Here is a 24,417-nt window from a genome sequence, read left to right on the forward strand (position 1 = left end):
GGACTGGCTAAAGTAAACAACCCTGTAAGATCAAACCCTAACAGTAGGAATGAGTACGCTCCATACTGGCCTCGAACACACACAGTTAAATAAAATCACACTCACTCATATGCAAGCACACACATTGAACCAATGCGTCCCCCGAAATAGGAAAAGATCTCGCTCTCACAAACACACATGTTTTGTTAACATATAGGCCTATGGGCTAGGCTATGTTTTGATAAGCCTAAATGCATACATAAGCAGCGCGTGAGTTTCAAGTTTGGGGAAGATCAGTTTCACCAAAAAACACACCTTTATAATAAAAGCATTACATGCATAATTGCATTTGCGGTCACTTTTGATAAATGGTGTTTTCCAGCAAATGGAACATTCGCGCAAATAGCCTACTGCTGTGTGCACATTGCTGCTCTTATAATGTAAAGAAAAAACCCAATAGCTTTCTCAACATTTTAAGCTAAACATTCTGATCTGTTGCGTCAGCCACATTGCATAAAAAAAGTTTTTTTTGTTGCTAGTGGTTGTATTAATTTGGGATCTATCGCATGACTTGCCTAGTTAAATAAAGGTTAAAAAAAATAATTCCCAGACTATTTTTGGAATATTGATTTCTTGCACAGAATTGTTCAACTTTTGTATTATGGGGGATAGTACAGTTGTGGCCAAAATATTGAGAATTACACAAATCTTAATTTCCACGAAGTTTGCTGCTTCAGCGTCTTTAGATATTTTTGTCAGATGTTACTATGAAATACTGAAGTATAATTACAAGCATTTCATAAGTGTAAGATGCTTTTATTGACAATTAAATGACATTTGATGCAAAGAGTCAATATTTGCAGTGTTGACACTTCTTTTTCAAGACCTCCGCAATCCGCACTGGCATGCTGTCAATTAACTTCTGGGCACATCCTGACTGATGGCAGCCCTTTCCTGCATAATCAATGCTTGGAGTTTGTCAGAATTTGTGGCTTTCCTCTTGAGGATTGACCACAAATTCTCAATGGGATTAAGGTCTGGGGAGTTTCCTGGCCATGGACCCAAAATATTGATGTTTTGTTTCCCGAGCCACTTAGTTATTGCTTTTGCTTTATGGCAAGGTGCTCCATCATGCTGGAAAAGGCATTGTTCGTCACCAAACTGTTCCTGGATGGTTGGGAGAACTTACTCTCGGAGGATGTGTTGGTACCATTATTTATTCATGGCTGTGTTCTTAGGCAAAGTTGTGAGTGAGCCCACTCCCTTGGCTGAGAAGCAACCCCACACATGAATGTTCTCAGTATGCTTTACTGTTGGCATGACACAGGACTGATGGTAGCACTCACCTTGTCTTCTCCGGACAAGCTTTTTTCCGTATGCCCCAAACAATCACACAGGGGATTCATCAAAGAAAATGACTTTACCCCAGTCCTCAGCAGTCCAATCCCAGTACCTTTTGCAGAATATCAGTCTGGCCCTGATGTTTTTCCTGGAGAAAAGTGGCTTCTTTGCTGCCCTTCTTGACACCAGACCATCCTCCAAAAGTCTTCGCCTCACTGTGCATGCAGATGCACTCACACATGCCTGCTGCCATTCCTCAGCAAGCTCTGTACTGGTGGTGCCTCAATCCCGCAGCTGAATCAACTATAGGAGACGGTCCTGGTGCTTGCTGGACATTCTTGGGCGCCCTGAAGCCTTCTTCACAACAATTGAACCGCTCTCCTTGAAGTTCTTGATGATCCGATAAATGGTTGATTTAGGTGCAATCTTACTGGCAGCAATATCCTTGCATGTGAAGCCCTTTTTGTGCAAAGCGATGATGACAGCACGTGCTTCCTTGCAGGTAACCATGGTCGACAGAGGAAGAACAATGATTCCAAGCGCCACCCTCCTTTTGAAGCATCCAGTCTGTTATCTGAACTCAATCAGCATTACAGAGTGATCTCCAGCCTTGTCCAACACATAATCACTGACATGATGTCAGCGGGTCCTTTTGTGGCAGGGCTGAAATGCAGTGGAAATGTTTTTTGGGGGATTCAGTTCATTTGCATGGCAAAGAGGGACTTTGCAATTAATTGCAATTCATCTGATCACTCTTTATAACATTCTGGAGTATATGCAAATTGCCATCATACAAACTGAGGCAGCAGACTTTGTGAAAATTTATATTTGTGTCATTCTCAAAACTTTTGGCCACAACTGTTGATTGACATAGGTTAGTGCTTTTGCTGTTCATTAGGCATACTGATCTTGTTGGCTGACGAAAAGTAAATGTGGACAGTTTTTCCAATATCTTCAATATGTACCTTGGAATTAGATAAGGACACACACAGTTGCTTCCCTGATGTGTCTGTCTTCACTTGTAGCCTGTGAGAAAGATCCGTGTGAGAGCCATGTGAGTGAGGTGCTTCGGAGCATGCAGCACTCAGGGAGAAGGGCACAACGCATCACTCCAGGCCAGGGGCACATAGGCCACTGGCCGCATAAGGCATGTATTTCTTTTAGGGTGGATTACGGCCACACAAAGGGGATGCCGCTGGGAAATTCGAGGCATGAGCAAGTGCTTGTCAAATTGTGAATGAGAGACTGATGGAAGAGTGTACAGCCTGCACAAAAACAAAGCAGAGCTCATACCTTTCAATAAAAAAATTAAAATAATCATAATCAGTCGCCTCATTTGAAAGTTTGGGCATGACTCACATCAACACCATTATCCCAGAAACCCTAGACCCACACCAATTTGCATACCACCCCAACAGAAGTACTGATGATGCAATTTCAGGAGGCTTTGGGCTTGCACCAGCTGAGTTAGCACAAGTTGATATCAATGATTGAAACCCCGGACTCATTGCTTTCGCTCTCTTTTTTGTTCATTAACACAGGCGGTCCAAGGTGCCGCCACGCCGGACACAGAGTGACCTACCCGTTACCTTTTAATTGCATTTCTCCCCTCCCTATTCCCCCCAACCTTTATTAAAGAGCAACTCTGATTTGAGCACCGCAAAAAGGTCTCCCGCTGTCTTATTTTATTGTGAATTTCACCTCCGATTCCCCTGGGCTGCCACAGTTGGTGGAGAATGTGGGCACAACCCTTCCATGCTCTGAACTCCCAATAAAATAAGAAGCAGATGGTCATCATGGAAGATGCTGTAACTCAGCTGGTGCAAGCCCAAATGTAGCAAGCCCTTCAGGAGGCAGTTACACAGCTTAGCCAAGGCGTGGTACAGCCGGACCAAATGATGGAACCAGGCAATATCCTCACCAAGCTAATTGCTGAAGATGCCATTGGTATTTGAGTGCAATGCAGAGCGAGAGCGATGGCTCAAGGAGGACTGGGCTGGCAAAGTGGTCCCTTTCTGACTGGAGAAGCCCAGAGGGCCTGGAGGGACTTGGCACTGGCGGACATCAACAACTACGCTGCTCTAAAAACTGCCCTCTTGGCCCATTATGGGCACAACCTACCAACCTGGGCCCATCGCTTCTACTCCTGGGCCTATGATGTCCACGCCCCGGTAAGACCTTAAATAACCGAGCTGGTTAGACTAACTAAAAGTTGGCTTCCCACAGGGGATGGGCCATCAGCAATAGATCGACTGGTAATGGACCAACGTATCTGGGGCCTCCCCACTGACGCAAAGCGCCATGCTGCCCAAAGCAACCCCCCGTCAGTTGACGTCCTGGTCGCTTTATTCGAAAATCACCAAGTTACTTTAGAGATGTTGCGAAGCAGTAGGCCTGAAGTCAAGGCTGAACCAACTAGGGAGACGCCTATTTGAACCCCACTTCAAGACTGACTCCTATTACTGAACGCAGACCACCCCGAGGCAGCGACCGCTAGTTAGCGTGGACCAGAAAAGGTGTCACACCTGTGGCCAGGAGGGACACCTGGCCTGGAGCTGCCCGGTAAACGATGAGTCCCTGCCATGGCCAGTCCCGTAGAGAAGACCACCAGAAGGTGTGACTACCGCACAATCTACTGGGCCCACAAAGCCACTGCAGCCCCCCAGATCCCTGTCAAAATAGGCATTCAGGATAAGGCCACCTTGTTGGACACAGGGAGTATGGTCACTCTCATCAAGCCTCAATTTGCTGCTGACCCCTTAGGTCTGCCCATAACAGTGGCTTGTATGCATGGAAAAGTATGAAAAGTTAACCCACCTGCCACGAGGAAGGTGCAAACCCCTCAAGGTAGCTTTGTGATTGTAGCTGGGGTAGTAAAGAAAATCCAAGTAGATGTCCTACTGGGCTAGGCCCAATTTTCCAGAGATTCTGAAGCAGAGGGGTTACAGCCCCTAGGAGAACAGCTTGGGGAAAAGGAGAATGGTTCCCCGATGTAGAAGCGTCATACCAGCCTGTGCTGCTGCTTCCCCACCCATCTCCTCAGACTCTGTGAAGGCCCCAGCCAATCCCCCCTCGGCTCTCCCCAGCACCGACCGAGATAAAGAGAAACCCGGGGAGGAGAACTACCCTGGCGAAATGTTTTCAGAGTTTCCCTTTGCGGAGGAGGGAAAGGGAACCTCCCCGGGACAGTTTGGCACTACCCAACTCACCAATCCCAACCTGGAGCAGGCGAGGATGAGAGCTGTCGGTGGAAAACCAGTAGATGGGGTGAGTGAATGTGCCTTTCCAAATTTTGCAGTCAAAAATAATTTATTTGATCAGGTTGTGAAAGTGGGAGACGAAATGGTAGTGCCCAAATTTTACATCTCCAAAGTCCTATACCTAGCACACTCACATTTGCTTGGAGCACACCTAGGAGTGGAGAAAACCTATGATCGGTTCCTGGCTTGGTTCTACTTGCTCGGAGTGAAGAGGGCTGTCCAGGATTACTGCCGACAGTGTGCCGAATGCCAGAAAACAGCCCCAAAAGGTAACCTATCAAAATCACTTTACCAATGATCGAGATCCCTTTTCAGAGGATAGCCATGGACATAGTGGGACCTCTGCCCAAGTCCAATCGAGGACATAGGTACATCTTGGTGATCATGTACTACGCCACCCGCCGTCCTGAGGCCATCCCACTACGTGCCACCAACGCCCGTGGCGTGGCACGGGAACTGTTCCTTCTCTTCAGTCGGGTGGGGATTGCAGAAAAGTCCTGACCGAAAAAGGGTTGTGCTTCATGAAATGCATAGGATGTTAATGGTGAGCCAAATCCGTACGTCTGCGGAACATCCCCAAACCGATGGGCTTGTGTTAAGGAAAGCCATTGACACAGAAGGAAAAAATTGGGACCAGCTAATACTCTTTGTTCTGTTTTCCATCAGAGAGGTCCCACAGGCATCCATAGGATTCTCATCCTCCTGTACGGCAGACGGGCCCGGGCATGCTGGACCTGGCAAAAGAGGCCTGGGAGCAACAACTTTGCCCTCACCAGTCAGTTACTGAATAAGCAGAGGAGATGCGCCACTACATGGCGAGAGTCTAGCCTCTGATGCGGGAACACATGCTCCAGGCTCAGCAGGCCCAAGCCCGGGTCTACAACAGGGGGGCCCGTCTCCGCAAATTCACTCCAGGAGAACTGGTCTTAGTACTCATCCCCAAGGTGAAGGCTCTTTCAACCTGGCCTTAGCCCACCACAAAGAAGCAGGTAAAAACCTTTCTTGTGTTGGTGGGGTATTATCAACGGTTTATTCTCCAGTTTGCCACGATTGCTGCCCCTCCCTGCAACTTTGGTTTAAGCACCGCAAAGCGGTCTCTGCATGCCTTATTTTATTGTGAATTTCACCTCTGACTCCCCTAGGCTGCCACAGTATGCTATTCTCTTTTAAAATAGACTACATTTTCTTCCTATCATGTTTCTTTAGACCTGTCTGTTTATAGAGAACAATTTAGGAGGAGAGATGTAGGGGTATTTCTGTGTCTTATTGTTCAAGTCGAGTCCACTCGTTTCTTGGCCTGGTGTCACGGTGGTGGTGGTGATTCTCCAACAGCATGAATGTGGAAGAGGAACCATTCCACTGATGAGCACGATGACTATAACCACTAACCAATGGCAGAGCAGACATGTGTAATCATACACATATTAGAGCCACTTTGCTCCCATCCAGGGAGAGGAGGAGATACTGGACTGTGTGGTAGTGGATGGAAGCCTGGTCTTAGATCTGTTCACTCTGTCTTGCCAACTCCTATGGTCATTGTCACACCCCAAGACAGCAGATCTGAGATCAGTCTAGGTGGATGGGGAGGGGACTCACCGATGACGATGAGGGTGTAGTTGATGTTGACGCTGCCGAAGCCATTGGTGGCCTTGCAGATGAAGGTGCCTGAGTCCTCGGCCTCCACATCTTTTATGCGCAGTGCCTGCTGCAGCACCCGGAAGCGCATCCAGCCACTGTGGATGTTGCGGCCGTCCTTGGTCCACATGATGAGGGGTGGCGGGTCGCCCTCCACTGGGCACTGCAGCTTCATGGTGCGCCCGATCCGCACCGTCTGCCGGTGGGCGATCTTCTCTGCCACGCGGGGAGGCCCTGGGACAGGAGAGGGAGACATAAGAGTGTTACAATGGGACATACAGTATTTTACAGAAAACTGAATCAATCAGTAATATGTAGCTACAGTGTCATACTTCAGGCAGAGATTGGCTGCCATGCAGAACATAACAAAGCAGAGCCTGGTAACGACTATAATCTGAACTGAGATCAAGTTCCAGCCATGAAAAAATCTACCTTAAACAGAAGCTGGTGTGTCCTGATTTGAGGATTAGAAAAACAGTGTGTCTGTGAGGAGATGTTAAGATTAAATGAAAGGTGGAGCGGAGAGGGGGAATTTGAGGGGGTGATTTAAAAAGGGAGAGTATGCATAGGAGAGTGGGAGAAAGGCAGACAGACAGAAAAGACACAAGGGATTCGTCTTCTTTCATCTCCATTCTCTCCTCTTAAATAAATGTGATACTGGTTATGGATCCCAGCAGTCTAAAACAGATCCATGTGAGCAGCATGTCTGAATCCTGGCTCATCTTTCTGCATAAATCACATCATGCTCATACACAGTAACATTTACACAGAGTTCAGTCCCTGGGCACCAGAGGTTAACAAGCCTTTACTGCCTCGTAACTCACACATCTTGAGCCCTCGTACCATCCAAAGTCAACCTTTTTAATAGCCAAATTGAAATAAATCTAAGAAAAATGCTAACACTAAGTATTTGACTACAGGACAACTCGTGTTTAATGTGGTTAGTGTTAGCCGTCCATAGAGCTAGCTGTGCCGATGTGTGGAGAGAGGCTTTAGTGATGGCTTCTCCAGTCTAAACACTGCATGGCTCACCCGTCGGAGTCTGGAGGCAGGAAATTGATATAGTCACTGTTTATGTCTGTGGGGAAATGGTAACCACCGTACCTTATCAGCTGCCCACTTCGCCCTCCTCACCTACCGTGCTGTGTCTGGGTGGATCTCATTGGGTTGTTTGTGTGCTGGTCTCACTACTCTGTTTGTGTTTGTGTGTGTGTGTGTGCGCGTGTGCCAGTATCACTACAATGTGCTCCGTGATTTGATTCTTCCTGGGTTAACCCCCCAGAGTAACACGTGCCAGAGCTCCCTCTCTCTACCATACTGTGAGTCATGCTAATGCCCATTAGCGTAAAGCTAATTCCAGATTTGATTCATATGACTGGCATGAAATGCAGTCCAATGAGGCCTTTGATGAGAAACATATGCGGAAAAAAAATATCAAGCAATACAATGTTTGTTCAGCTTTGACTGTCACCTTCCTATCATGTCCATTCATCCTCAAATCTGTTTCAGACAATCCTGTCACAGAAATGGGTATCATGCGTAAATAATCCTAGAGAGAATTCTGGAAAATGTTTAGAGGGGGCACTACCAGTCTTGCCAAGATGATAGCGCTCCACTGTTTTCACAGGAGAGCACGAGAACCGCCATTTTGACGCATGGAGTTTGAAAGTGTGAAAATAAATTAGTCACAGTCAGGAATTCATTGCAGCCATTGAGTTGCTCATACTGAGAGGCTCTGGGGCCCAACAAAACCATACCACATCACCACACGTCCCAGAGATCACAGAAGCACAACCCTGCTTTTCACTCCTCTTTTGCCAAGAGTGATGAATTGAACATACATTAGACACATTTTTGAGAAGCTTTCCTTTACGTTGGAGGGACTGGCTCTAGAATATTTTTGATAATTATTTTTTTCATTTACATTTTTTTTTTAACTTTTAACCCTTTTTCGTGATATTCAAATTAGTAGTTACAGTCTTGTCCCATCACTGCAACTCCCCTACAGACTCAGGAGAGAAGAAGTTTGAGAGCCATGTGTCCGCCGAAACACGACCCTGCCAAGCAGCACTGCTTCTTGACACACTGCTCGCTTAACACGGAAGCCAGATGCACGAATGTGTCAGAGGAAACACCGTCGGGCTGGCGAACGAAGGTCAGCTTGCAGACGCCTGGCCCACCACAAGGAGTCGCTAGAGCAGAATGGGACAAGGAAATCCAGGGCCTCCCCTAACCGCTGGGTAAATTGTGCGCCGCCTCATGGGTCTCCCGGTCACGGCCGGCTGTGACACAGCCTGGGATCGAACCCGAGGCTGTAGTGAAGCCTCAATCACTGCGATGCAGTGCCTTAGACTGCTGGGCCACTCGGGAGGCCCTGGAATAAAAAAATGTTACCTCTGTTGGAATGACACAAACTATCAAAAAAACCAATTCAATGAGATTGTCTGTGAGTTTAGGATCTGCGTGGATGTGTTTATGTAAATGTGAGTGTGAGTGTGAGTGTGAGTGTGAGTGTGAGTGTGAGTGTGAGTGTGAGAGAGAGAGAGAGAGAGAGAGAGAGAGAGAGAGAGAGAGAGAGAGAGAGAGAGAGAGAGAGAGAGAGAGAGAGAGAGAGATAGATAGATAGATAGATAGATAGATAGATAGATAGATAGATAGATAGATAGATAGATAGATAGATAGTGAGTGAGTGAGTGAGTGAGTGAGTGAGTGAGTGAGTGAGTGAGTGAGTGAGTGAGTGAGTGAGTGAGTGAAAGTTGTAAGAGGGGGAGCAGAGGGAATTGTGCGGAGAGGAAATTGCAGGCTGGACCTTTTAAAACACAGTCTGTTTTGTCCATTTCAACCTAAATGCATTACCCTATGCTGCTGCTGCTGGCTCCACTTGGGGATCTAAAGTACCTTAAAGAGGCAGCAGCCTCCTGTTTTCCTCTGTCTCTCAATAGATCTCTCTTTAAGCTGCATACTACCATTTCTCTTTATTCCCTTTCATGGCATACTGGCTTAAGGTATGCAGGGAGGGGGCACGCATGTCTGGAATGTCTACTAATGTCAGGAAAGACAACAAAAAGTATAATTCCTTGCGGCTATGTCCGCTGACCAACGTCAACATTGTCAATGAGGTCTGACTGTCCTTGTATCCTTGTGAGTCTGAGCTCTGACCATAGTCTGGAAGAGGAAGAAGAATTACCCAGCAGATACACTGTCTATTGGCCAGTGAGTCAAAAAGGGACCTTTGGTCTGAGTCCAATGCACAATATTGTTGCTGGCATGCGTCAGGGCTTGGAGAAGGGGAGTTGGGATCTGTGGAATGCTTTTGATTATTAAGCAGGACTTAGAGCTAATGTGTTCTCTGAGCCAGAGTCTTCACTTTGAGGAGGTCAGGGTGAGCCTGGTGATAACCGATAGGCCTACCACACCATCCTAGACCATAGATTAACCCTACCACGTCACGCTAGACTGTAGGTTCAACCCTACTACATCATCCTAGACCAGGGGTTACCAACGAGGGGTTCTAGGAACCCTGGGGGTACTTGACCTATCCATGGGAGTACTTGAGAAGACTCATGAGTCCATAGCGTTACTGGTAAGACGCACACACAGAGGTACTCTGGGTAAAGCAAAATTCAGTTGGTGGTACAGTAACCGAAAAAGTTTGGGAACCACTGTCCTAGACCATAGGTTATCCCTACCACACCTTCCTACACCATAGTTACCCCTACCATAGGTTACAATATGTTATCACTAATAAGAACACAACACTGGAATGAATTGCATGATTGAAATATAATGTTGAAAACAGCAATACATTTATGAGATTAACACACTTTTCAAATTACAATAGCCAATTTGACAACCTGGATTTTGTTGGGTGACTATAGACATGGGATTCAAAATAGCACTGGTTCCCTAGGCAATGACACTGCGCTCCCTCTCAAGCAGGGTTCCCCAACGGGCGGTCCACTGGGCCAAATTTGCCCCCTGGTGATTTTATTTGGCCCCCAAAGTGTTCAGAGCAAAAAACAATGTTTCAATATTGGACATTAAACATTGCAAAAACACCAGCAAATCACCTCCAAGTAATATTTATTTTGGAAATCTGTTCCAAAGTATATAAGCAGTGTAAAAAACATTACGAACACTTGCTCTTTCCATGACATAGACTGACCAGGTGAATCTACAGTTGAAGTCGGAAGTTTACATACACCTTAGCCAAATACATTTAAACTCAGTTTTGAACAATTCCTGACATTTAATCCTAGAAAAAATTCCCTGTCCAAGGTCAGTTAGGATTACCACTTTATTTTAAGAATGTGAAATGTCAGAATAATAGTAAAGAGAATGATGTATTTCAGCTTTTATGTCTATCATCACATTCCCAGTAGGTCAGAAGTTTACATACACTCAAGTAGTATTTGGTAGCATTGCCTTTAAATTGTTTAACTTGGGCCAAATGTTTCGGGTTGCCTTCCACAAGCGTCCTACAATGAGTTGGGTGAATTTTGGCCCATTCCTCCTGACAGAGCTGGTATAACTGAGTCAGGTTTGGAGGCCTCCTTGCTCGCACATGCTTTTTCAGTTCTGCCCACACATTTTCTATAGGGTTGAGGTCAGGGCTTTGTGATGGCCACTCCAATACCTTGACTTTGTTGTCCTTAAGCCATTTTGCCACAACTTCGGAAGTATGCTTGGGGTCATTGTCCATTTGGAAGACCCATTTGCAACCAAGCTTTTAACTTCCTGACTGATGCCTTGAGATGTTGCTTAAAAAAATCCACATAATTTTCCTCCCTCATGATGCCACCTATTTAGTGAAGTGCACCAGTCCCTCCTGCAGCAAAGCACCCCCACAACATGATGCTGCCACCCCCATGCTTCACGGTTGGGATTGTGTTCATCAGTTTGCAAGCTTCCCCCTTTTTCCTCCAAACATAACGATGGTCATTATGGCCAAACAGTTCTATTTTTGTTTCATCAGACCAGAGGACATTTCTCCAAAAAGTACGATCTTTGTCCCCATGTGCAGTTGCAAACCGTAGTCCGACTTTTTTATGGCGGTTTTGGAGCAGTGGCTTCTTCCTTGCTGAGCCGCCTTTTAGGTTATGTCGATATCGTTTTACTGTGGATACAGACACTTTTGTACCTGTTTCCTCCAGCATCTTCTTAAGGTCCTTTGCTGTTGTTCTGGGATTGATTTGCACTTTTCACACCAAAGTACGTTCATCTCTTGGAGACAGAACGCGTCTCCTTCCTGAGCGGTATGATGGCTGCGTGGTCCCATGGCATTTACCAGTTTGAGTGTGCCAAGAACTAAAACGCTGCTGGGGTTTTCACGCTCAACAGTTTCCTGTGTGTATAACGAATTATCCACCACCCAAAGGACATCCAGCCAACTTGACAACTGTGGCAAGCATTCGAGTCAACATGGGCCATCATCCACGTGGAACGCTTTCTACACCTTGTAGTCCATGCCCCGATGAATCAAGGCTGTTCTGAGGGCAAAAGGAGGTGCAACTCAATGATAATGTTTTAGTCAAATGGTATCTCTGTTTGGGCTTCTTGCAGTCACCTTGCAGTCTACAATTATTTGTAATTATGTTTTGTAATTACTCCTTAGCCCTTAAGGCCCAGTCCTTGATCTACAAAAGCTAAAGAACATATACATATCCAGGTACTTTTTGCAGGTTTATAGGTGAACTCATGAAATATACAAAATACAATTCTGCACACTGCTGTTCATGATCCCAGGTGATTGTATTGATACAACATTTCAACCCTTAGGTATTAATAAGGCATCAATATCCCAGGTGGGTGTAAAGGCCCTATATAGGGGAAGTGCTCACTGACATCACTTCCTTGAGCTCCAAGATCATTGTGAATGTCTGCTGAAGTGGTCCAAGTGAGCAGAGAAAAGATGACAGAGGGGCGAAAGGAAAAGATGATGATTGGGTCTCTAACCTTTACCTTCCCCTCAGGAGGGGAGGAATGAGGGACTGGTGGGATTTCTCATGTTGCCCCCATGGGCTTTGCAGAGCCAACAGCAACATACTGTATCTCAGACAGACCAGAACATCGCGCTCAGCCAGCAAGCACTCTTTTTTAGTCTCGCTCTCCCTCCCATCAGAGCAGGCTCCATCCCAAATAGCACCTTATTTAGTGTACTACTTTTGGCCAGGGCCCATGGCTCTGGTCAAATGCAAAGATAAAAGCTTGGGAACGATGGTGGGACAATACATTTCAGCACATTTAGTTTCCCAACAGAAAGGCCTATCACAATCGTCACCTGGTTGGAAAACCAAGACACACATTCTCTCTTTTTCTACCCATAGCTTTCAAAACACCCCTGAGAGCCTCATTCTCTCGCTCTTCTTACTCCTTCCTTCCCCATAGCCCAGGGTGACCCAGCAGAGTGATGACTACACATTTAGAGAGACCGCACTGCCTCTCCTTTAGACAGGTAATTTCAACCGCTGTCAATAGGTCAATTGCTCCCAATTGGTAAAGCATAACAGTTAACACTAGCCCGGGGCTGGGAGGTGGATACGTTTACACTAAGCACTGGGAACTTAAATCACAGCCACACTTTCCTCATAATATCACCATTCACACCTTTACTGAAGTGACTTATCTGAAAATAATTTTTCAGAGGTCCTCCTGAATTAAAGATTAATAATAATCAGTTGCAATCAACCCACATGGTGTAGTTACTACAGTGCCTCTCTGAGCTCTTGACATTTGTTACATGGCAGAAATAAGAGAGAAAGGAGAGGAAGAGAGGGTGGGTGAGAGAGAGGGAGAGAGAGGAATAGAGGGAGAGGGAGAGAAAAGACATATGAATCCAGCCTGCATCTCCTTCCCCCTTTAGCAGCCCTGCAGCTCTAGGCTGGTGGAGGGACTCCGTGTTAGCACAGGGTTCTGGGAAAGCCGAGTGGTGTTGGGCACTGAGCGGATCATGTTGCCACACTGACCAGTCAGCAAATTCCATCCTTAAAGTTCCACTCGCTGTTTTGAGAAAAGGGGCGAGGTCTGAGGTCCATGTTTCAGGCAGGCAAAATTAAACATCAGTGCTCCTGTGAAGCTCCACTCCACCATTTTCTTTTGATTTGTCTGAGTAAGAATGTTCCGACTGCCTGGTTGTGAAAACAAGATGCCATGTGTCCATGGGATTCATTGGACAAAAAGCCTGGCCATGTCAAAAGAACCACAAGGAGGTCTTTCTCAAAACCACCTCCATTGTCTTAGCTCTGAGTAATGGCATTGAGTTAACGGAGAACTGGAAGTAATCCAGCCCCCACAATTACCACTTGTTTTGTCCAAAATCTATTCATCTTCAAACACACCTGTCTTTTTTAGGGTTAACAAAACAGATTGCAAAATAAAGAAATGTTGCAATCAGACCTGGAACATGCACTGAAAAATCAGTGAAAAAAAGATTAACAGTTTCAGAAGCATTTTAAAAGAGCAACCAAAAATCCAATATCCTGAGGTAGAGTTTAATGGATAGCATTCTTCCAAAAGGTTATTAAGTATTTTACTGGAACCCAGTTGAAGAAAACTTGGGCCTGAATGACAATTATCCAAGACGTTTTCGAAGGGAAAGGAGTGATTAAAAAACTACGTAAAATGTGCAGATAATTCCCAGGCCTGTGACCTGGGTATAGGCGGGAGAGGAGCTGGAAAGCTGTGTCAGGAAGAGTGTGTTAAAGGCCACAACTACGATTACACTGCCACTATAGGGGCTTTATACAGTATTTCACAGGGGGGAGCTAAAAATTACCCTCCATGAGTATCGGCCCATCCCCCTCTCAATTTTACTGAGCTGGGAAGCAACTGAACAAACTAATTCCACCCCAACCAACCTTGACCATCGGACTCTACCTATTAATTAATAGGGCAACAGGACTTCACAGGACCAGGGCCACAAAGAGTAACTGTGCTGTGAGTAGGCTACAAATAACCCAAGTATTCTGTCTCCTTAGCCTAGGCCTAGCATGCAAAAGCATATGGAATGTAGAGCAGTAGTAGTGTGCCTATATTCTGAGCAGAGCTCCCCACACACCAACACGGCCCCCCCTCCCCCCATATGATGAAGGATGTAAAACAGGAAGCTATAAATGATCAGTGGCTGTACTTCTTTCAACACAATGACATGGCTCCACACATATAGTATTATTTCTGGTATTTCAGGTGTTTGTGCAGAATAAGTTTACATACAGTGTATTCGGAAAGAATACAACTATTCAGACCCCTTGACTTTTTTCACATTTTGTTATGTCACAGCCTTTTTCTAAAATGTATTAAATAGTTTTTTTCCTCATCAATCTACACACAATACCCCATAAAGACCAAAAAAACTGGTTCAGAAATTTTAGCAAATGTATAAAAAAATTAAATAATGAAATATCACATTTACAAGTATTCAGATCCTTTACTCAGTACTTATTAGAAGCACCTTTGGCAGCGATTACAGCCTCGAGTCTAATTCGGTAGGACGCTACAAACTTGGCACACCTTTATTTGTGGAGTTTCTCCTATTCTTCTCTGCAGATCCTCTCAAGCACTGTCAGGTTGGAGGGGAGCATCGTTGCACAGCTATTTTCAAGTCTCTCCAGAGATGTTCGATCGGGTTCCAGTCCGGACTCTGGCTGGGCCACTCAAGGACATTCAGAGACAAGTCCTGAAGCCATTCCTGTGTTGTCTTGGCTGTGTGCTTAGGGTTGTTGAACCTTCGACCCAGTCTGAGGTCCTGAGCGTTCTAGAGCAAGTTTTCAAGATTCTCTGTACTTTGCTGCGTTCATTTTCCCTCAATCCTGACTAGTCTCCCAGTCCCTGCCGCTGAAAACCATCCCAACGGCATGACTCTGCCAGTACCATGCTTCATAGTAGTGATGGTGCCAGCATTCCTCCATTCCACCAAGAGTTCAATCTTGGTTTCATCAGACCAGAGAATCTTGTTTCTCATGTTCTGAGTTCTTAACCAAAAGGTTGCTGGATCGAATCCCCGAGCTGACAAGGTAAAGATCTGTAGTTCTGCATTTGGACAAGGCAGTTAACCCACTGCTCCCCGGTAGGCTGTCATTGTAATTAAGAATTTGTTCTTAACTGACTAAGATACTAACAGCTTACAGACGGTAGGCAATTAAGATCACAGTTATGACAACTTAGGACACTAAAGAGGCCTTTCTACTGACTCTGAAAAACACCAAAAGAAAGATGCCCAGGGTCCCTGCTCATCTGCATGAACGTGCCTTGGGCATGCTGCAAGGAGGCATGAGGACTGCCAATGTGGCAAGGGCAATAAATTGCGATGTCCGTACTGTGAGACGCCCAAGACAGCGCTACAGGGAGACAGGAAAGACAGCTGATCTTCCTCACAGTGGCAGACCACGTGTAACAACACCTGCCCAGGATTGGTATATTCCAACACCACATCTGCGGGACAGGTACAGGATGGCAGCAACAACTACCCGAGTTTCACCAGGAACGCACATTCCTCCATCAGTGCTCAAACTGTCCGCAATAGGCTGGACAGAGGGCTTGTAGGCCTGTTGTAAGGAAGGTCCTCACCAGACATCACTGGCAACAACATCGCCTATGGTCACAAACCCACCGTCGCTGGACTAGACAGGAACCGGCAAAAAGTGCTCTTCACTGACGAGTCGCGGTTTTGTCTCACCAGGGATGATGGTAGGATTCATGTTTATCGTCGAAGGAATGAGCGTTACACCGAGGCCTGTACTCTGGAGCTGGATCGATTTGGAGATGGAGGGTCCATCATGGTCTGGGGAGGTGTGTCACAGCATCATTGGACTGAGCTTGTTGTCATTGCATGCAGTCTCAACGCTGTACGTTACAGGGAAGACATCCTCCTCCCTCATGTGGTACCCTTCCTGCAGGCTCATCCTGACATGACCCTCTAGCATGACAATGCCACCAGCCATACTGCTCGTTCTGTGCGTGATTTCCTGCAAGACAGGAATGTCAGTGTTCTGCCATGGCCAGCGAAGAGCCCGGATCTCAATCCCATTGATTACATCTGGGACCTGTTGGATCGGAGGGTGAGGGCTAGGGCGATTCCCCCAAGAAATGTCGGGGAACTTGCAGGTGCCTTGGTCGAAGAGTGGGGTAACATCTCACAGCAAGAACTGGCAAATCTGGTGCAGTCCATGAGGAGGAGATGCACTGCAGCATTTAATGCAGCTGGTGGCCACACCAGATACTGACAGTTACTTTTGATTTTGAACCCACCTTTGTTCAGGGACACATTATTCCATTTCTGTTAGTCATGTCTGTGGAACTTGTTCAGTTTATGTCTCAGTTGTTTAAACTTATTATGGTCATACAAATATTTACTCACTCCAAGTGGGATGTCATGTGTCTTTTACTGAGGAGTGGCTTCCGTCTGGCCACTACCATAAAGGCCTGATTGGTGGAGTGTTGCAGAGATAGTTGTCGTTCTGGAAGGTTCTCCGATCTCCACAGAGGAACTCTAGAGATCTGTCATATTGATCATCGGGTTCTTGGTCACCTCCCTGACCAAAGCCCTTCTCCCCCGATTGCTCAGTTTGGCTGTGCTGCCAGCTTTAGGAAGAGTCTTAGTGGTTCCGAACTTCTTCCATTTAAGAATGATGGAGGCCACTGTGTTCTTGGGGACCTTCAATGCTGCAGAAATGTTTTGGTACCCTTCCCCAGATCTGTGCCTCGACACAATCCTGTCTCGGAGCTCTATAGACAATTTGTTCGACCTCATGTCTTGGTTTTTGCTCGGACATACACTGTCAAACTGTGGGACCTTACATAGACAGATGTGCACCTTTCCAAATCCTGTCCAATCAATTGAATTTACCACAGGTGGACTCCAATCAAATTGTAGAAACATCTCAAGGATGATCAATGGAAACAGGATGCACCTGAGCTCAATTTCTAGTCTCATAGCAAAGGCTCTGAATACTTATGTAAATAAGGTATCTGTTTTTGCAAAAATGACTAAAACCCTGTTTTCACTTTGTTTTTATGATATATTTTGTGTAGACTGATGAGGAACAAATATAATTTAATCCATTTTAGAATAAGGCAGAAACGTAACAAAATGTGGAAAAAGGGAACAGGTTGTAAATACTTTCCGAATGCACTGTACATGCTACTGAATCACTGCAACAGTGAAAAAAAACAAAGATACCTGCCATAATGAAAGTGTTATTGAGTGTCTGAAAGTGGGTGGTGGGGGGTGGGGGGTGTCCTTCTCTAAAGACAGAGGCTTGATATCAGGGATGTTAACGTATAACAGCAGCTGCCTCCAGAGGCCTGATAGCGGCTTGGGTTGAGAGCCCGCTGGATCCCACTTCCCCTGGGGCTTATCTGAGAGGCACATGGTTCTCCCGGCTCTGCCCCCACTCCTGACAGGCCAGTAGACTACACCAGCACCTGCCATGGACCTGTCCAGCAATCAAAGGTCAATATTGATTTAGGCATTGACTGTTAGAATAGAGCAGCCATACATTTCCCACCATAAAAACAGAGCAAACAACAGAGTTATTAATAAATTCATAAATCTTACCAGGTATCTTCATCCAAATAGATTTGAGCGATATGGATTTTACATTAGAGGTAGAATATTGCAAATGGTTGTGTTTTCATATGTATGCCATTAATGTTTGTTGAAATGTATGTTTGTAAATGTTAAGTTGTCTATTGTTTTTATTGATGAATGTTTTTGTATTGTCAAAAAAGTAAATTAAATATTTTTTAAAAAGCAAAACACACACCAAAAATTACTTCAATTAAAATGCACAGGTCGTAATTGGTACAATGGAGATGTGCTTCCTCTTCTCTCCCTCCCACGTGTCCTCCTCCTCCACTGGTTGGAGGAGTCAAGCATTCCTTCCCCCTGCAACTCCACCCTCTGATCTCCCCACCTCACACCCATATGTACCCCTGCCTCCCTCCCACATTCCACACCGAGTCTCAGCCATGACTAACTTAATTTGTTCTGCGCAGGTCTCTGTTCGAAAAGGTATCATCCAAAACCACAGTCAATTGAGTGCAGGGTCAACCTGGCCCTGACACACGAGGCTAACTGTTCCTCAGGGAAACACAAAAATGATGTGTGTCTACAGACGGAGACAAGCACTGAGGCACATCTCCCTTTCTCATATCGCGCTCACTGACATCTTAATGAGGTGTACATACAAACGATGAAGTGCAGCAGTCAGCTCAAATCTACATAGAAAGCATTGACAACATGTCATTTAAAAGAAAATGGGTTAAGACAGAGAAGTGATGTACACAATATAATCTCATTAACATTTTGAATGGTCAAGCTCCAGATATAAGATGACGGCAGTACTTGGCGCACACTGCACCAACGATGCTGTCCTTGGAGTGTAACTGTGTGTTGCGGGCCAGTGTGGATTGGCACCGCTATACATGAATGCTGGGGCCCACAAGGTGTCAATTAGCAGCCCCAGACACTCACAGTGCAGATGGCAAAATATGAGGATTTTATTTTGTTGATAGAGGACTTCCACTGAATACAATGCTGAAAAGAGAGAAAATTAGAGAAAGGAAGATGGAGGAAATGGGGAGGACATCAAATGTGCAGAGTTTGAATACCCTGTGGAGGATTGGCTTACGTCTTTCATTTCATGCTCAAGAGAAACTCACGTTGCTCAGGCCCATTCAAATCCTATTGAGGAAGACTGGGGGAGGCAATAGATTGCGCTGTTCTAAACTTAAAGACAAACCAACTGTGAGAACAACACTGCGAGACGGGGACACCTCCAGTAGACAAAGGATTCCAAAACTGGGGGGGAAAAAGACAGCCACACCTTTTCATAGTGAGCCATGGTCATATCAGATGGTCATTTAATCAGGCCTGATCCACCATGGGGCTGGGGGTGAGATTTAAGAGGCAGCAACAGATGAAGAATCCCACAGGTGTAGGCCTAGACACTCCAGGCAGACACCCTAACGCCGTAAAGTTCCTCCACTAAATGCTGTGCCTGGACCAGTCAGGTGGTTCCGAATTCCTGTCTGGAGCCAATGGGTTTGGCTGGGTCTGTGTCCCAACTACCTGATTGAAAAGGCCACAACACTGCAGCTAGTAGCAAAAGTTCCTCGGTTGCTAAAGCCTTCAAATTCCCAACTTTTAAACCACCCCCACAACTCTCACAATCCTTACACATTCCGACTGCAGTGTGGATTCCACCCCAACAGCTGGCGTAATGAACAAGCCGTGTGTGTGTGTGCTATGCCTCCATTTCTCTGCCTGAGGGCAACTGCAATCCATGTGGCTACAGGCAATAACACCGCAGAACTATTGTCAGTCCACTCTTCTAGCGCTGCCCAACAGCTTTCCATCACAAAGCCAAACAGAACTCCACAAAATAATAATGAAAGAATCTCTGACGAGAGTGACATCCTGATTTAAGGACTTCACCGGAGAAAACAACCTGGGCTTATGGGGGGGCTCTGGAAGTCATTCAGACATACATCAGACATGGCCTCAGTCATTTAGTGTCTTTATCACCTCTGTTATGTTTTTCTTTTTTAGAATACACAGCTAACCTTTCACCTCAGCACCAAAATAAATGCCTGTGAAGGCTGATGGTTCAGGATGTTCAGGAAGAGAGCACAGGGGGCACTGGGTCGGTCCCACACTTCAAACAAACCAGTGGCAAGCAGCGAAGAGTGAGAGCAACTGACTCAATCTATGGGTGTGTCACAAGTAGAACCCTATTCTAGGGAATGGACACCTTTTAAAATCTCTCATCAGGGAACGCCAGCCGTTCCATGTAAATTAACTATTCCAGAGCAAGCACACCTGATTCAAATAATTATCAAGCCCTTGATAAAGTGAATTAGGTTAGCTCGTTTAGGGCTACAACAAAATTGTGAAACATCTGGGGGTCCAAGAGGAGAAGTTTGAAAACCACTGGTGTAGAGGACACACAATATGTCTGCCATCCATCAATCACATTAATGCTCTGTTTGTTTAGGTCCCAGAATGGCATCTCTCTCTCTCTCCTCTCAGCTGGGGGAGCCCTCTCCTCTCCTCTCTGTCTCTCTGACATGGGACACACACACACAGCTGCTCAGGGGCACAGGCCCCAACACAAACTGACACGCAAAATACAAAAGAAAACAAGGAGAGCTGTCTCCAGTCCAGGGACTGCTTTTCAACATCTCATTTGTAATGTGACCAGGAGAACAGCTGGGAAGGAAGGAAGTACATGCTTACATCTATACATACATATTGAAAAATAGGGGGATGAATGAACGCAGAGAGAAAAAAAGCAGAACCTGCAGTACTGATGTGTTATTGTAAGCCACTCTGGTAAGAGGTCAGGTATGCACACTCCCTGATCCAATCTGGGGCCTTTCCCTGGTCCTCTCCGTTGCCCTCTGACCCCTCCAGCACTAACCAAACAAAGGCTCCAGGCCTCCAAACAATAAGCCATTATGTCACCAGCACAACACAATGCAATTTTCGGTCCGTGAAAGTATGTGTGTCTGTCTATGCTGTGGCTATTTCAGGCTGGAAAGACACACAGTCAGTCAGTCAGTGAATCAGTCAGTGAATCAGTCAGTGAATCAGTCAGTGAATCAGTCAGTGAATCAGTGAGTGAGTGAGTGAGTGAGTGAGTGAGTGAGTGAGTGAGTGAGTGAGTGAGTGAGTGAGTGAGTGAGTGAGTGAATGAATGAGTGGCACAATTCCAATATATTCACAAATTAACAGCCACAATAAAAATGTAGATGACACCTCACGGGGTAGGTTGATGGGATAGGTGTTGTGTGTGTGAGTATGCAGAGGCGCATGGAATGTGGAGTAGTGTGCCTATATTCTGAGGAGAGCTCCCAACACACAAGCACAGAGCAAGAGAAATAAGAGGCATTTTAATGAGCAGGACAGCAGAGAGGGGAGGCATTTTACTGAGCCTGAAAGCAACTGAACAAAGTCTGAAGTAAATGATCTCACCATTTCACCCCATCCAACCTTTACCATCAGCCTCCATCTGGTAATTACTAAGGCAACATGACTTCACAGGACTGAAGCCACAAATATTAACTGTGCCGAGAGTACGATAAAAATAAGAGCGAGATGGACAAAAATTCATATTACAATTATATTACATATTACATATAATTCATATTACAATTTATCACGATAATGCTAAATTAAACGATAAGTTTATAACAATGTGTATCACGTTTTAAAATTTTATAAAATGTCAATTTTTAAAATTTTATATATGTCAATAATTTTCGATGTATCATCCCAGCTTTAGTGTACACACACATAGCCTTTGCAGTACAGTTGAATAGAAGAAAAGAGGGAGAGTTCATTACTAAGGAATATGATTAGTTCTCCAGCCAACAAGTCCAACTGGCCTACTATTTTCCTAAGTCCATGTAATCCTCCAGTCTTGTCTGACATGACTTCCACTTGGCTAGCCAACCTCTGTGCCAATCAATGTTGCAAAAACATCAACCACTGAAACTAATGCAGTGTTACATCTACATTTTTATTGTGGCTGTTAATTTGTGAATATATTGGAATATATTGATTAGCAGCCCAATGCTAATGAGAAGGGGTGAGAGAAAGATGGTGGCTGTGTAAACACCATTTGGCAATCTAATAACCACTTGATGGCCTGTGGTCTGACAGCAGCCTTTCTCTATGGATCCATCCTCCTCATTGAGATGAATTTGGAGCCGATCTCTCATTCCTTACTCACACTCAGCTATGTTTGTCACGTCTGGAAAACGGTTTATGTGTGAGATTTGCCTGATGGCTCTGTGTCTTACATTTTGTTTGCACCATTACATGTAAATTACTATAGGAATTTATTATAACATTGCAATATTTACATTTTATGACATGTCTCAATATACACACTTTATGATCATTGTTAATAGCATTGCCTTATACCTAGACATATGCATTGATCCCTATTCAAACTTTAACTACTGTTTGTTTAAACCCACACCCCAGGCTCTATCGATATTCTCTAGTTTACTACAGAGCTATGAAGGGTTGTGAAGTGATAAAAGGCTACCCAATGGTTCAGCTATGTTTCTCCAACACACTAAATTAACTTCACACATTTCCTCTGGCTTAGACCTAGCCATAAACTGCTGCAGTGTGAGGAGGAGAGGGAGAGATATTCTGTGTATTTTTTTACCTTTAACTAGGCAAGTTAGTTAAAGAACAAATTCCTATTTACAATGACGGCCTACCCCGGCCAAACCTAGAAGATGCTGGGCCAATTTTGCGCCGCTCTATGGGACTCCCAATCACAGCCGGATGTGACACAGCATGGAATCGAACCAGGGACTGTAGTGACGCCTCTTGCACTGAGATGCAGTGCCTTAGACTGCTGTGCCACTCGGTAGCCCAAGGATGGAAGGAGGGAGAGATTGAGGGAGAGAAAGAGCAGATTCTAAAAATGTGCTGCTTACTCCTCATCTCAGTTTCTATTGACTTTTAAAAGGCTCAGACGAATACAAGAAAGTTAGACAAGCAGACAGTACTTCTTCTCAGTGTATGTGTTTTGTGCATCAGCCCATTTTGTTGTCTGCTCTTGAAGACGTGTCCAGATGCTCAATCATGAATCCTGGAAGGCTGCCTCTCACTGACACACCAGCATGTAGCTGCAGGGTGGTCCTAGTTTGTACAGTGCACAGCAGGCCCCTACAAACCCACCAGTTCCACCTCCAATAGCCCCCACACGTCCACACGGCTGCCTGTCGCCTTTGTTTAAATGCAATGCTGTAGTATTTAGTCTACCATTGCTGCACCAAGATCCTGTGCTTATAGCTGGGTCCCACCACATCTTGCCTCCAGTGTGGATGGAGTTTTAAATGTACTTAGTTTAATCATGTGCGTCATAAGGAGTCAAACGAGTGATACCTAAATGAATGCAGTTGTCTTTCATTTGTGATCATAATTTTAAAAAATTGCGTTTTGGCAACCATCCCATGACTTTGTTGTTTTCCCCATTTAGTCGGGCTCCCGAGAGGAACAGCGGTCTAAGGCACTGCGTGTCAGTGCTAGAGGCAACCACTACAGACCCTGGTTCGATTAATGGCTGTATCACAACCGGCCGTGATTGGGAGTAGCATAAGGCAGTGCACAATTGGCCCAGTGTCGTCCGGGTTAGGGTTTGGCCGGGGTTGGCCGTCATTGTAAATAAGAATTTGTTCTTAACTGACTTGCCTAGTTAAATATAAAGTTTAAATAAAAAATAAATAAATAAAAGGTAGCACAGACATTAATGCCCACATTTATGCATTTACTCTCTCTCAGGCATGCACCAAACAGAGTAAAATCCTCACCTTTCAGCTGCTCAGACTCAGACCCAGAATCATTGCATAATCGTATACGGTTCACATGTCTCTCTGGCAGCCAGGCCCAAACTGTGCTTCCGCTTGCAGCGGAAAATATTTGTCATCTGACGTGATGTTCTGCATTCCCCGTGCAACAAGGACACACCAGGAACAGCAAACTTGGTCAGGAGGGGAGCGCTCAAATGGGGTTGGGGGATCATTTTTTTGCCACGTTCCATATCATAGCAAATCAACCTGGACTTAAATCCTTTAAAAAAGTCTTAATTGTCCTGTAGTGTTGAATGTCCATTCCTTTTCTTCTCCTAAAGTTCACATATGAAGGTGTTAAACTCAGGTCACAAAATATTGATTTTATGTCAGGAAATGTTTTCCATGAGGAGAAGTGTGTTAATGTGGACTCAACCTTTTCTGCTGTATGTTGAGTAACCGTTGTTGACCCACCACAGTTTGTCAAAATCACAGTGTTTGGAAAAATAGAGCGCAAAGAATCTGACATTCAATTGGAAAATAATCTCTGATTCTGTCTCAGTACCTCTGAGGTATTTTGTTTTCAACACAACCCTTCAACACAAGTCTTATCAAACATGTCATATCAGACTTTATAAAAAAGGTAAAAAGTTCCTTGCCATCATGATAGAGAAACGTTTAGTCTCTCTCCCCCTCTGTGTACACAATAAGGCGCTAGCTAGGCTAAACTAGTGAGTAAAACCCCTCTGATACCATCACCAGGAAGACAAGTTGTCTCTTCTACTTTTTAAGCCCACAGGACTCCTTGCCGTGTTGCTCCGGTCATGGTCGGAAACGCGGTGGCATTGCACAGCAAACAAACATAATTGCCTAATCTAATCACATTGCT

General features: G+C 45.2%; 1 protein-coding gene across 4 annotated transcripts in view; it reads right to left on the minus strand.

The window, feature by feature from the left end:
* Positions 1-24,417, minus strand: part of LOC135526162 (fibroblast growth factor receptor-like 1) — a 66,682-nt gene that overhangs the window by 38,681 nt on the left and 3,584 nt on the right. For all 4 annotated transcript variants that reach the window (XM_064954297.1, XM_064954296.1, XM_064954294.1 and 1 more), the window contains one exon: positions 6,177-6,449. In XM_064954297.1, the coding sequence (XP_064810369.1) occupies positions 6,177-6,449 (273 nt within the window). The remainder of the gene's footprint in view (positions 1-6,176; positions 6,450-24,417) is intronic.

Source organism: Oncorhynchus masou, chromosome 32 (assembly GCF_036934945.1).
Source record: "Oncorhynchus masou masou isolate Uvic2021 chromosome 32, UVic_Omas_1.1, whole genome shotgun sequence".
Lineage (NCBI taxonomy): Eukaryota > Metazoa > Chordata > Actinopteri > Salmoniformes > Salmonidae > Oncorhynchus > Oncorhynchus masou.